General features: G+C 44.7%; 1 protein-coding gene and 1 pseudogene across 4 annotated transcripts in view; one reads left to right on the plus strand and one right to left on the minus strand.

The window, feature by feature from the left end:
- The window catches only part of PIK3CG (phosphatidylinositol-4,5-bisphosphate 3-kinase catalytic subunit gamma), a 36,220-nt gene extending 26,861 nt beyond the window's left edge, over positions 1-9,359 (minus strand). The window contains exon 1 of one of the 3 annotated variants that reach the window (XM_079993557.1): positions 9,044-9,359. Coding sequence is in view for 1 of the 3 variants with exons in the window: in XM_079993556.1 (XP_079849682.1) it covers positions 3,558-3,599 (42 nt within the window). In the remaining 2 variants the exon portion in view is untranslated. Of the gene's footprint in view, positions 1-3,286; positions 3,439-3,557; positions 3,632-9,043 lie in introns of those variants that run through there. The other 2 variants (XM_079993556.1, XM_079993558.1) reach the window with 2 other exon arrangements.
- On the plus strand, positions 5,466-6,138 carry LOC307225678 (elongin-B pseudogene; annotated as a pseudogene). Its single transcript has one exon. The product of its transcript is annotated as an elongin-B pseudogene (transcript).
- Positions 9,360-13,779: the final 4,420 nt, after the last annotated feature.

Genomic DNA, 13,779 nt, shown 5'->3' on the forward strand with positions numbered 1-13,779 from the left:
GGGGGTTTGCCCTGCCGGACTTAAGACTTTATTATGAATCAGCAGCTTTCTGCTGGTTGAAACACTGGCTACTTCTTGAGAACACTGACATTTTGGACCTGGAAGGGTATGACAATAGTTTTGGTTGGCATGCATACTTATGGTACGACAAGGTAAAGGTGTATAAAAGTTTTAAAAACCATATTGTAAGGAAAGCATTGTATAACGTTTGGATTAGATACAAAGATTTGCTGGAAAGTAAAACCCCTAGGTGGGTGTCACCAATGGAAGCTAGGGAAGTAAAAAAGCTTAATATGGATTCTAAATGGCCAAAATATCATGAGATTTTAGAATATGATGGCGAAAGGGTGAAACTTCAGAGTTATGAGAAACTAAAGCCTAAGGTCCGAGATTGGTTGCACTACCATCAAATAAATGAGACGTTTAAACAGGACAGGAAAATAGGATTTCAGAAAGAGAAGTCAAAATTAGAAACAGAACTGTTGGAATCCAATACTAAGAACTTATCAAAAATGTATAACTTGCTGCTAAAATGGAATACACAGGATGAAACGGTGAAATCAGCTATGATTAAATGGGCACAAGATATCGGTTATGATATTATGTTTGCTGACTGGGAACAGTTATGGACCACCGGTATTAAATTTACTGCATGTAATGCATTAAGAGAAAATATTATGAAAATGATCTACCGATGGTACATGACCCCAGTCAAGCTTGCAAAAATTTATCATCTGCCTAATAATAAGTGTTGGAAATGTAATGAGACTGAAGGCACTTTCTACCACCTTTGGTGGACCTGCCCAAAGGTTAAAGCTTTCTGGGAAATGATCTATAATGAAATTAAGAAGGTCCTTAAGTGGACTTTTCCTAAGAAACCAGAGGCTTTCCTCTTGGGCATGGTGGGCCAAGTGGTGTCAAGGAAGGATAGGACTTTCTTTATGTATGCCACTACAGCAGCAAGAATTCTACTGGCAAAGTATTGGAAGACGCAAGAACTACCTACTCTGGAAGAATGGCAAACAAAGGTGATTGACTTTATGGGACTCGCCGAGATGACGGGCAGAATCCGGGACCAGGGGAAAGAGACAGTGGAAGAGGACTGGAAGAACTTCAAAATATATCTTAAAAATAATTGCAAAATTGAGGAATGTTAGGATGTCAGGGGGTAAGAAGTAAAGAATTGCAGCAGTAAACAAAAAAACTTAAGAAATTTTTATGAAAGGGAATTAAGATAATGGACTCAAGGGTTGCTAAAGAATTATTAAACAAGGATGCAGGGATGGGGAGGTATGGGGAAGTCAAAAAAAGAAGGGTAAGAACCGATGAGTATGATGTGATACTGTTTTACATTGTTCTTTATTATATGTGTGGAAATTAATAAAAATTATTATAAAAAAAAAAAAAAAGAACTTCATCTCGGAACCATTTTCTCTGCTATTCAGCAGCTTCAGTTATCTTTTTTTTTTTTAATTTTAGACTTTCTGCTTGGTTGGTTCTTAAATAAAACATAGCACTCAAAAAAGCACCCAAAAATGCCCATTATAATAATGTTAAATTATAAGTCGCAAGCCATTCACTCAAATAATGTTTGCTAGGCTATTGTGAAGGACGCAGGTGGCGCTGTGGGTTAAAGCCTCAGCGCCTAGGACTTGCCGATCGAAAGGTCGGCGGTTCGAATCCCTGCGGCGGGGTGCGCTCCCGCTGCTCGGTCCCAGCGCCTGCCAACCTAGCAGTTCAAAAGCACCTCCGGGTGCAAGTAGATAAATAGGGACCGCTTACCAGCGGGAAGGTAAACGGCGTTTCCGTGTGCGGCTCTGGCTCGCCAGAGCAGCTTCGTCACGCTGGCCACGTGACCCGGAAGTGTCTGCGGACAGCGCTGGCTCCCGGCCTCTAGAGTGAGATGAGCGCACAACCCCAGAGTCTGTCAAGACTGGCCCGTATGGGCAGGGGTACCTTTACCTTTTAGGCTATTGTGATAATTACCCAAAGTTTAAAAAAAAAAATCCCCAGGGTTTGGTTGTGCTCAGCCACACAGTTTTTATTCTGGCTCCTAAAATACTAAAGCTGAAGCCTGGGAACTGAAAATATTTTTACAGCCTTGCATAAGAGATGTTAAAATTCTTTCCCATCCCATCAACACCACAATTTATGTCAGTTTTCTTTAATAGGAAATTAAGCACAACCTTTCCAAATATTTAAGTTGGCAACCTTTCCTAGATATGCTAAAACCCTAGAAGCGCTGTTGAATTATCAGCCTCGTGTTCCTGGATAACAATAATATTTAACAATGCCTTTACTCACTAATTGAATCAGTATGCAGATCAGAAAGTATGTACCGTATTTTTTGCACCATAACACTCACTTTTTTCCTCCTAGAAAGTAAGGGGAAATGTCTGTGCGTGTTATGGAGCAAATGCCTGCGGGTGGGGGGGATCTGCTGCAGTCGTGAGCAGAGGATCCATGGTTCCCCTTCCTTCCCTCCTCCGTGGTTACAAAGCATGGATCCACATGGATCCTCAGGATTTTTGCATTGGGCTACTCCAAACTCACTGTCAGATCACATGTCTGTGGCCACAGCATGAACCACAAAAATCATATATCCACTATTTCGTTTAGAATATTTTTCCCCCTTGTTTTCCTCCTCTAAAAACTATGTCTGTGTTATGGTCTGGTGCGTGTTATAGAGCGAAAAATACGGTACTTAATAATTTAGCTGTCCCATGTATATCTCTCTATATTTACTACATTTACAATAAAACACAAGCATTGTCAAAACAATAACACTGCTTGTCAAAGAGAGGTAAAAAGACTCCACAGAAGATCTGAAATGCACAGGCAAGAGGGTTTTAAAACAACAACAACAACAACAACAACATAGTTAAGATCAGACCTAAAACCATCTCGTCAAGTATATTATTTTCAAGGAGCAGCCAACCATGCCTTCTGGGAGCTCAGAAGCAGAGAAGGTTGGATTCCCCCCCCCCCCAGTTTGTCTCAAGTACATTCTATCTTTCACCTTATCTGCTAATGTCCTTACTGTTTCAATTCTGCTACATCAAATGAAATGAAAGTTAGCCAACCTAGACTATCTCTGGTTTAGTTTCCCCTTCTTATATAGAACTGTGTTGCTCAACAATAGCATTGCTTTCAAAAGAAAGATGGGAACACAACCAACCCGAAATGGGATGGCAGAAATTACTGAACAGCATTCTTAGTTTTCTAAGAGCCAACTGATAGGAAACACCACTTTAAAACACGGACGCAACATTTAACAAAACATTACCCCCAATTGCAAAGCAGAAACTGAGCTCCTCGAGAAGACTCATCTGTACAGATTTCAAGTCTGGCTGCTTTAAAATGACAATCATTCACAACATGAAGAGTAGTTTGTGTAGGCTGTTCCGCTTTTCTTGTTTGTCTTCATAAGCAGATGCAAAGGAAGTGCTCTAGTAACCAGGAAGGAAGCTTTAACCCACTTGGTTATAAAGTGGATTGCAATATATATATATATATTTGATGCTTTTCCTGTTACGAGCAGCCCAATACATGCTTACCGTAATAGCAACTTTTAAAAGAGGAACCGGTTTTTCACGCATACATGTGGAGACATATGCTAAAAGTTGCCCAAAAGAATAAATAGGAAATGAATTAATTCAGCATATAGGAAAACAGCAGACTATGAATCCTATTTGGTAATAAACTATTCTTAGTGGATCACCAACTGCACTATGCCTTCCTGGGAGGCACAGAACGCTTGGAGTGGATTCTATGAAGTTCCAGGGAGGGATCCGACTCTGAGACAGGTGCAGCCTTCTTCCCAACAGCCACCAAGATTTAGCTGGGTTAAATGCCCCCTGACAGAGCGTCCTCCCTGATCCATGTTGGATCTAGAAGTCTGTCCCATCCCAATACATTTTGCAAAGTGCATCTGCTTTGTACTAATGGCACTTCCCTATGTGTGGTTTAGGAGGGATCAGAGATGCTCTGTCCTACTCTTTTTCTAATGCCAATGTTGGATTCATGAGCCCACCCATAGATCCTTGCACATAGCAGCAGTCTGAATGCACACAACATGCTTGTGTGTAGAACAAATTATTGCTACTGGGTTGGGGAAGGTAGATGTTAAATCAAGCTTAGAAGGGTGGGACCAAGCTCAAAAAGTCTGAGAAACACTGGCCTGCTAGTAATTTGTTGATAATAACAACCAGTACAGTGGTACCTCGGTTTGCAAACTTAATCCATTCCAGAAGTCAGTTCTTAAACCAAAACCATTCTTAAACTGAGGCGCGCTTTCCTGCCGCCGGTGCCCTTCCACCATTCGGATTCCGTTCTTCTTGTTTAATCGTTAGTCGTGTCTGACTATTCATGACCCCATGGACCAGAGCACGCCAGGCACTCCTGTCTTCCACTGCCTCCCGCAGTTTGGTCAAACTCAAGCTGGTAGCTTCGAGAACACTGCCCAACCATCTCGTCCTCTGTCGTCCCCTTCTCCTTGCGCCCTCCATCTTTACCAACATCAGGGTCTTTTCCAGGGAGTCTTCTCTTCTTATGAGGTGGCCAAAGTATTGGAGCCTCCACTTCAGGTTCTTAGACTGAGGTAAAGTTCTCAAAGCAAGACACTATTTCCGGTTTTGCAGAGTTTGTTAACCAAATCATTCTTAAACTGTTCTTAAACCGAGGTGACACTGTAATTGGATAAACACACACCATGCTGTTTAAGCTGTAAAATGGGCTCGTTCAGATCTAACACTAGATGCATTTTTTATCTCCTGTTGTAAGCCACCCAGAGTGGCTGGGGAGACCCAGCCAGATGGGTGGGGTATAAGTAATATATTATTATTATTATTATTATTATTATTATTAATTATTATTATACTAAACCAAAGCTGAGCATCACATTAATGAACCTCAGCAAGCCTAACTGAAGTACATGCTCCTATTCCACACTGCTACTTATGCCCGAGGCAGGAATCCTGGTTTAAAACAAGCAATGGTTACTTGCTAAACAAGCCTGCTTGATTACCCATACCTTTATGGTATGAAGCTGGCTTGGATAGCAACTACTGTAACCACTGCTTGTTGCTAACCAGGACTCACTACACCAAGATTATTTGAAACTAAAAGCAAGCATGACTCAAGGAGGGAGGGGGATGCAAGTCACTAGGGCTACAGACAAACCATACATTTATAGTACATTTCCCCCACCCCCTTCCCAAAAAGAATCCTGGGAATTATAGTTTATCCTTCACAAAGCTACAGTTCCCAGGATTCCTTTAAGAAGCAATGTGTTTTAAATCTATGGTGCGTATGCAGCCTAAGTCATCCAAAAATGTGGATGGTTTAGTGTTATATGAACCAGTATTTCCTCTTTTAAGCAAGCAATCTAAGGAAGTCAACAAATGGAGGAACTGGGCTTGTTTTTGATATATGTTATTAGTAACAGAAGCAATGCAGAAGGGTGCATGTTGGGATACTGGGGGTTCTGCTGCTTTTTCCTCTCTGGGGGGTCTGGGCTGAGGTTGCGGCTGCAGAGATGGACGTCTTTTTAATGATCCGACGTCACAAGACGACCATCTTCACAGACGCCAAGGAGTCCAGTACGGTGTATGAGCTGAAAAGAATTGTTGAGGGGATACTTAAGAGACCCCCAGAAGAACAAAGGCTATACAAGGATGACCAACTGTTGGATGACAGCAAAACCCTCGGAGACTGTGGCTTCACCAGCCAGATGGCACGACCTCAGGCCCCAGCAACAGTTGGCTTGGCCTTCAGAGCCAGTGAAGATGCCTTTGAGCCCCTCCGCATTGATCCCTTCTCCAGCCCCCCGGAGCTCCCAGACGTGATGAAGCCCCAGGACTCTGGCAGCAGCGCCAACGAGCAAGCGGTGCAGTGAGAGGCCAGAGGGCGACAGAGCGAGCTGCACAACCCGTGGCGCCCTTCCCCACCACCCACTCCCTCCCTCAACCCTCCAGCGTGGAGAGAGACGTGGCACTGTCCCACCCCTCCAATCCAGATCCCCCTTTTACTCCACCCCTCTCCATACAAGACCACACCTCCTTCCTAGCCCCTCCCCACTCATCAAACAGAGCAATGTTTTCATTTTTGGTTTTGGAAACAATAAAAGTTCAGCTGGTTGTTTTTTTTTTAAAAAAAAAAAAAGCAATGCAGAACACCAAGATCATTGGAATAGAGCAAGCATCTACAGACTACCGCTCTGGGAAATAAAAATGGAGGGAAGGTTTTGGGGCCTGCAAGAATATAGATGGTACACACCATCAATTGATGAGAAGATCTGCAGTCTTTTAATAAAACTATTACAGGTTCCAGACATGTGCTTTTTTATTGATGCGTACTAGTCTAGACCAAGACAGCTAGTCACCCACAATGACATGTATTGGCTTTTTGGTTATTCCCACCCAAATCTGAGTGCCCTCCCCCCCAAAAAAAAATCTTGCAGAGGGCCCACTTGCAAGAAGATATTTTGCTGTCCCAAAATACTGCTGTCCTGAACAATGGAATTTGCTAATATCACTGAAACATTGTATTTTCCCAGAAGAAAAAAAAGTGTTTGCTGTTAAGATGAACCAAGTCACCTCTAATGATTTTGTCAATTAGTAAAATTCTGTCAGAGTCAAGAATGAGCTTTGAAGCTAACAAGCTCTGCTGGGGGCGGGGGAGGGAAACAATTTTTGTAGTAGAAACAATTTGCCATATTCACAGAAAGTATTTTCTTGATATAAAAACCTGCAAGGGCAACTCTGTAAGGGAACAAAGCAAAACAAAACAAAAGACAATGTGCAGTCACAGCAGTGAACTCATTTGGATCCAGCTCACTTAGAAGGCACCTGACAGCAAGGGATTTCAGCCACGTTTTCTACCTTAGAAGAGGTGGAGCAAGCAGCAACATCAGTAATTTAAAGCCACTCAACATCTTCCACTTCTCACTGAGCATGAACTCTGGCTGTGCCTTGAAGGAGGCAAGCATGTGGTGGAAAAGAAAATGAGTAGGTGATGATTCGTTTAAAGGCTGTAACTAAAATGTTTTAAGAAGTCTGGAAGCTGGTCCTTACTCTGCTTTGCACTTGGCTGTGAATGCTAAGTATCTCTTGCAATTGAGAGGGATACAGAAAGATCCCGCGCTCAGCTACTAAGGCAGAACATCCATCTTCATCATATGAGTGATGCAATTCTTATCTAACCTGGGATGCAACTCTCATCACTGGTTAGCAGGTCCACACTATGTATCTGAAGCATATTCAATGCACCAAAAGGCCTGCTGGATCTCAAATACTGGAGGCTAGTCCTTTTCATCTTTGCAACCACCAAACTGCTGCACCAAGGCCAAGGAATTCTTACTGTCATTGTTTTCATCGGTGAGACAAGGCACTGACAAATCATTCAGGATACTCCATTGAAAAGGGAACCTATAAACCAACATGTATTGTTTCCAGCATTACCACCCAGGGCCCAACAATCTGGCACTTAAGCTGCTTTAGCTTTCAACCTGTTCATGCAATATTTGAATTGTTAAGATAATAGAACAGCGTGTAATAAAGAGAAGAGCCTTATTCATGGTTCTGGTTATATGAAACATTTGACAGTTTCACATGTGCTTGGAACAATAAGCCAGGGAATGGACAGACTTGCAACAAGCACATGGAACAAATTATTTATGTCAACATCCATCTCCCAAAAGCACTGTACAGTAACTGGAGGGCCCTGGTAAAATAACTGCCTCCAATGAAAAGCTAGATCTGTTCATCAAAAGAAGCTACTCCTCTCCTGCACTTCAATTCACAGGGCATTTCCCTTATCAATTTCGATTTGCTTCAATTTGCTTTTTTGGTGACCCAAATCAACAGAGAAAAACAAGGCCTTCAGGGAGTCAGAGCAACTCAGAACACCTTGCTAAATCCACAATTTGACTTAGGCAAGAAAAAGCACCTGTAAGGTACCTGTTTGTGTTGTGATAGCTTATACAGAGCCGCTGAACATGCTTTTTGCAAAACTACATTTCTCTTTTGTGCCTCTAATGTGCTATGAAAAACATTAATGAAGTCAGTGTTGAACGCTGGTAAGTGTGACAGACTTACTAAGGAGGAAACCGGTCTTCATTTGTAGAAATGAATGTTAAAGCACACAAATAACTTTGAATATGTTACTGCTCATTTGAATTTTTTATTACTAAAATATACTTCCAAAAAACCCGCGCCTGACATCTCTTAAACCCCAAGCAGGAGGAGAGTTGTGTTTCAAAAATAGGGCATTCGCCCATGCCCTAATGTATGCCATCTCTAGCCATGCAAATACTTATACCTCTCTCCACAGTCCCTTGGATAGAGCTTTTGCTTGTGTAAAGGCATTTCCAGGAACAGGAGCTTAAACAGGAGCCTAAAATAATGGGGCAGAGTTCAAGAGACTACAAAAAGCCTTAGAAATGCACAGCAAGCGTCTGAAACACTTTGTGCCCTTTGCATTTGTAATAACTTCCAACACAAAAACACAGAACTACTCTCACAATCTATTTCTTACTCTCTTCGAGAATAGGGAGAGCAATGATAAATTTTTTTTGGGGGGGAGGGTCTTAATCAGCAAAAAGTTTTATTTACATCTACCCAAACCTCCGTGTGTGTGCGTGCCTTTTTGACACAATACCTTTCCAACTATTAATTTTTAGAACATCCATCTTTATTATTATTATTATTTTCCCCCCCCCCCGAATTCCCTATTACAGCAGGAGCGCACCAGAATGAAACTAATTTTCAACACGAGACCAACTTTTCAGCAAACTTTTCTCCCTGCCGCGAGACGGAGAGACCCAACTACCCCAAAGCTAGGCGAAGAGTTTTGCCTGCCGCTTTTCCTCCTCCAGGTGAGGAGCTGGATGGAGCGGCAGGTACGACTTTCTGGAGGAGGAGGAGGAGGAGGAAGTCGCCGCCAGAGAGAACGCCGGAGCAGGGCGACGAGCACACACGCGTCCACGCATCCACACATGCACGCTGCCGCCCTCCTCCTCCTCCCGGTTCCTCGCTCTACTTACTGAGGCCGCCGAGGGGAGAGCGAGCCCGCCTGCCTGCCTGCCTGCCTGCCTTCCGCCGCGCACGCAGGTTGCCTGCCTGCCTGCCTGCCTGAGCCCCGCTTGTTTACATGGCCGGCGGCCGGCTGGGTCGTTGCCCCGGCAAGGCCCTTCCCAGAAACGCCTCTGAGGAGCCTCGGCTTCCTTCAGGCCGGAGGGCGGGAGCTGCCCAGCACCTGCCCAGGCGGCGGAGGCCTCTCTCTCGCCCCCTTCCTCCCGAAAGGCGAAAGGCAGCGCGGCCTAGGAAAGGCGGGAAGAGGCGAGGCCCGAGCCAGCGCCGAGCGGCTCCTTCTGAGGGGAAAGGGAGGCCGCCGCCGCCGCCGCCGCCGCCGCCGCAGGGCCCGGCCTGGGCAGCAGGAGGGCCGCGCTCACCGGCCGGAGGCGAAGGCGCGCAGAGGCCGCCAAGGGCCGCGCACAAGTTCGGCGGGAGTTGTCTTCCTCACCGGCCCTCAACTGTCTGTCTGTGGGGCGAAAAGCAGAGTTTGGCCTGGCGAAGAGCCCAGGGCGGAGTAAGGGCCGCCAGTCCGAGGCCCAGACGAGTTGGCGGAAGAAACGAGCAAAATAAAAATGCGAGGAACGGATCCTCTCTTAAAAGGCAAAACGTTAGAAAGGGAAGGAATCCGTGCCCAACTGAATAAAGTTACGTGTCTGAAGAAGTGTGCATGCACACGAAAGCTCATACCTAGAACTAACTTAGTTGGTCTTTAAGGTGCTACTGGAAGGAATTTTTTTTCTTTTATTTTGTTTTGACTATGGCAGACCAACACGGCTACCTACCTGTAAAAGTTACGTGAGGCCTAAATAATAATAAAAACGCATAAAAACTGATAGGAAAGGGTGGGGCATGTCTTCTTCACCTTCTTCTTCGCTACAATATATCCATTTACAGTGGTGCCCCGCAAGGCGAACGCCTCGCAAGACGGAAAACCCGCTAGACGAAAGGGTTTTCCGTTTTGGAGGCGCTTCGCACAACAAATTTCCTATGGGCTTGCTTCACAAGACGAAAATGTCTTGCGAGTTCCTGTGTTTTTTTTTCCCCTTCCCCCCCTTTTTCTAAGCCGCTTATCAGCTGATCTGCTAAGCTCATAAACCGCTAAAAGCCACTAAACCACTAATAGCGCTAATCCGCTAAGCCATCAATGGGCTTGCTTCGCAAGACGAAAAAACCGCTAGACAAAGAGAATCGCGGAACGGATTCTTTTCGTCTTGCAAGGCACCACTGTATTTCCAATTGTCAATGTCAAAAGGGACTAAAATCTATAAAATTCATAGAAAATCAACGTGCCAATTTGCTCAATTTCTCTAGGACTCCATCACACCTCCCCTGTCCTCCATAATCCCTCAAGCCAGGTGTCAAGACCCTAATCCTGTCAAATCACTCTGCCAAGCCTTTCCTCCGGGCAATGCCAGTACATGGACCATTGTCTTCTCATCACCGGTACTCAGGATGTGCTTATCTGCGCACATCTCCAGCTCTGCATATTCCCCCTCCCTCCTCCATATGTTAATCCTGTGTAACCCAACCTCTTCTTAATGTATTCATGATGTAATCTGTGTAACCCAACCTCTTCTTAATGTATTCTTGATGTAATCTGTGTAACCCAACCTCTTCTTAATGTATTCATGATGTAATCTGTGTAACCCAACCTCTTCTTAATGTATTCATGATGTAATCTGTGTAACCCAACCTCTTCTTAATGTATTCATGATGCAATCTGTGTAACCCAACCTCTTCTTAATATATTCATGATGTAATCTGTGTAGCCCAACCTCTTCTTAATGTATTCATGATGTAATCTGTGTAACCCAACCTCTTCTTAATGTATTCATGATGTAACTGGGATGTATTTTGCACTGTATTCTGGGACATGGAGGGAAGTTTCAAAAGTTCATGTCACCCCTTTCTTGCTGTTCAATCAATCAATCAAATCCGTTTATTGTGAGGACCATGCCTGTGCACAAAAATCAACACTAAAATCAGTAGTTAAAAATATTAAAATTCATTACATACTATGCCAACAAAACCTTCTACCCACAAAGTAGAAAAGGAGGGAAAACGAACAGCGAGTTAAACAGACGATGAAGGGGTCTTTACATTGTCGTTCATAAATCTTTCCCTGGCTTTTATGGCCTTCATCACAAAGACCACTACCACATGGGTAATGCGTGGGTTTGCATCAACTAACAAAAATTTTACTCTATCTTCAGGACTGGTTATAGAGATGGGTATAATTTGCAGCAATGCGTCTCTAAAGCCCGAGTAAATGGGGCAATAGAGGAAATAATGTGTAAGATCCTCTTTAATTTTCATAAGGCAAGGGCATAAACGATGTTCAACTGGGGTTTTTGTGTATCTACCGGTCAGATAAGCAGTTGGCAATGTTTGAAACCGTGCCATGGTGAAAGCTCTCCGAAGGGTGGGATCAGTGATCTCCACCAAGTAGTTGGCACAGATTTTGACTGCTTTTATTCGTGGGAACCAGTAGGAAAACCCAGAGTTTTTTATCTTGGTGGAGTCCAAAGAGGCGTCTTTTTCAAAGATCCATTCCCGAACTTTATCAGGGCTCCACAATTTTAGAGTATTAAACTCTGGTAAGTTGTATCTGGATAGAATGTCTGCTCTAAGTCCCAATTACTGCCAGAGGCAGATTGGTTTATTCCCTGGTCCTCTGACGACAAGGTCTTGAATAAGGCAGGCATTGCATTAATGGAGACTGCCTTCAAACATAATCTGTACAATCTGCATGGTACCCATATGGACAGGTCAGGGGGTTTCTTTTCTTTCTCGCTGTTCAATCCCGCCTTGAACCTGTTGCGCAATAAATTTGGATCTTCTGCAGCTTGCTCCTGTCTCCGGCTGAGCTCATTTTCCTCCGCAGGGACCCGCGGACTTAGTCCGACGAGCTGGGTGGCAGAGCAGCCTCGCACCCAGATTTTACCGTAACAAAACAAACTGAAGATTCCGACTCTTCCCTAGGAAGACACAGCATTCTTTCTTAGGGAAGGTCCTCACAATTGCATATTTATCTTATCCACCCAATAGATAAGATGGAAACACATAAGTTGGCCTATTCACCAGCAGTTACACTTCTAAACTATCCAATTGTCTTAAGTTCTCTGGGCGGTTTTCAATAATAATAATAATAATAATAATAATAATAATAATAATTTATATCCCGCCCCCCCAAGCCGAAGCCGGGCTCAGGGCGGCTAACAACAAAATAATACAACAATAAAGGGTTAAAACCCAAATAAACGAGGCAAAAACAAGGCAGGTTTCAAGTTAGTGGTCTCTGCACTGCAGCCTGGAGATGCTCTCTTGAAACAGGGATGCAAACAAAATAATAATTAAAACTTACTTGCCACCTTTTCAGCAGCCTGACCTTGTGCATGTTTAATCAGAAGTAAGCATTTCTGGGACGCAGGTGGCGCTGTGGGTTAAAGCCTCAGCGCCTAGGACTTGCCGATTGAAAGGTCGGCGGTTCGAATCCCTGCGGCGGGGTGCGCTCCCGCTGCTCGGTCCCAGCGCCTGCCAACCTAGCAGTTCGAAAGCACCTCCGGGTGCAAGTAGATAAATAGGGACCGCTTACCAGCGGGAAGGTAAACGGCGTTTCCGTGTGCAGCTCTGGCTCGCCAGATGCAGCTTTGTCACGCTGGCCACGTGACCCGGAAGTGTCTCCGGACAGCGCTGGCCCCTGGCCTCTTAAGTGAGATGGGCGCACAACCCCAGAGTCTGTCAAGACTGGCCCGTACGGGCAGGGGTACCTTTACCTTTACCTTTACCTAAGCATTTCTACATTCCATTTATTCCTCTTCTTCTTTGGCGATCACTCGTAGCGGAGTAAGATTGTCTTCCATAAACACGGTTTTAACAATGAGTCTGTAAGTGACTGAGGAGGCCAATTCTGGATCCACACGTCCTCCCACAGTGGGGACATTGGTTTCCGGGCGGGAGTTGATTTGCCAAGTGTGCCTTCCTCTTGGCACGTTTCTCCCTTGCGTCCTGAGTTCGAGTGTCTTCAAAGCCCGTGACACCTTCCATGTAACAACTTCCAGTCTAACCCGACTGACCTGGGAGTAAAGCCCCTTTGAATGCAGTATGGTAGCTGGGTATTCAGCCCAACCCATTGCATGGTTACAGTGGTGCCTCGCAAGACGAAAAGAATCCGTTCCGCAAGTCTCTTTGTCTAGCGGTTTTTTCGTCTTGCGAAGCAAGCCCATTGACGGCTTAGCAGATTAGCGCTATTAGCGGTTTAGCGGCTTTTAGCGGCTTAGCGGATAAGCGGCTTAGCGGCTTAGAAAAAGAGGGGGGAAGGAAAAAAATCCCGCAGGAACTCGCAAGACATTTTCGTCTTGCGAAGCAAGCCCATAGGAAATTCGTTTTGCGAAGCACCTCCAAAACGGAAAACTCTTTCGTCTAGCGAGTTTTCCGTCTTGCGAGGCATTTGTCTTGCGGGGCACCACTGTACTCAGAAATATTTTTTTGTTGTGGGACTTAGCAGTTGCGGATCTTGGAGCCTCAAAATTCAGTGGCACCTTGTGCAATGTCAAAATTTTGTCCACACACACAAACACTGCCTCTTGCCTTCCATTCTACATCATAGTTGCAGGACCCCTTTAGTGGCCCTGAGGCTCCGTGCCCAGTGCCACTGAATCAGTAGCGCTCCACTAAATCCACCTCTAGACTTCTAACTAACTGC

The sequence above is a fragment of the Podarcis cretensis genome, assembly GCF_951804945.1.
Source record: "Podarcis cretensis genome assembly, chromosome: 10".
NCBI lineage: Eukaryota > Metazoa > Chordata > Lepidosauria > Squamata > Lacertidae > Podarcis > Podarcis cretensis.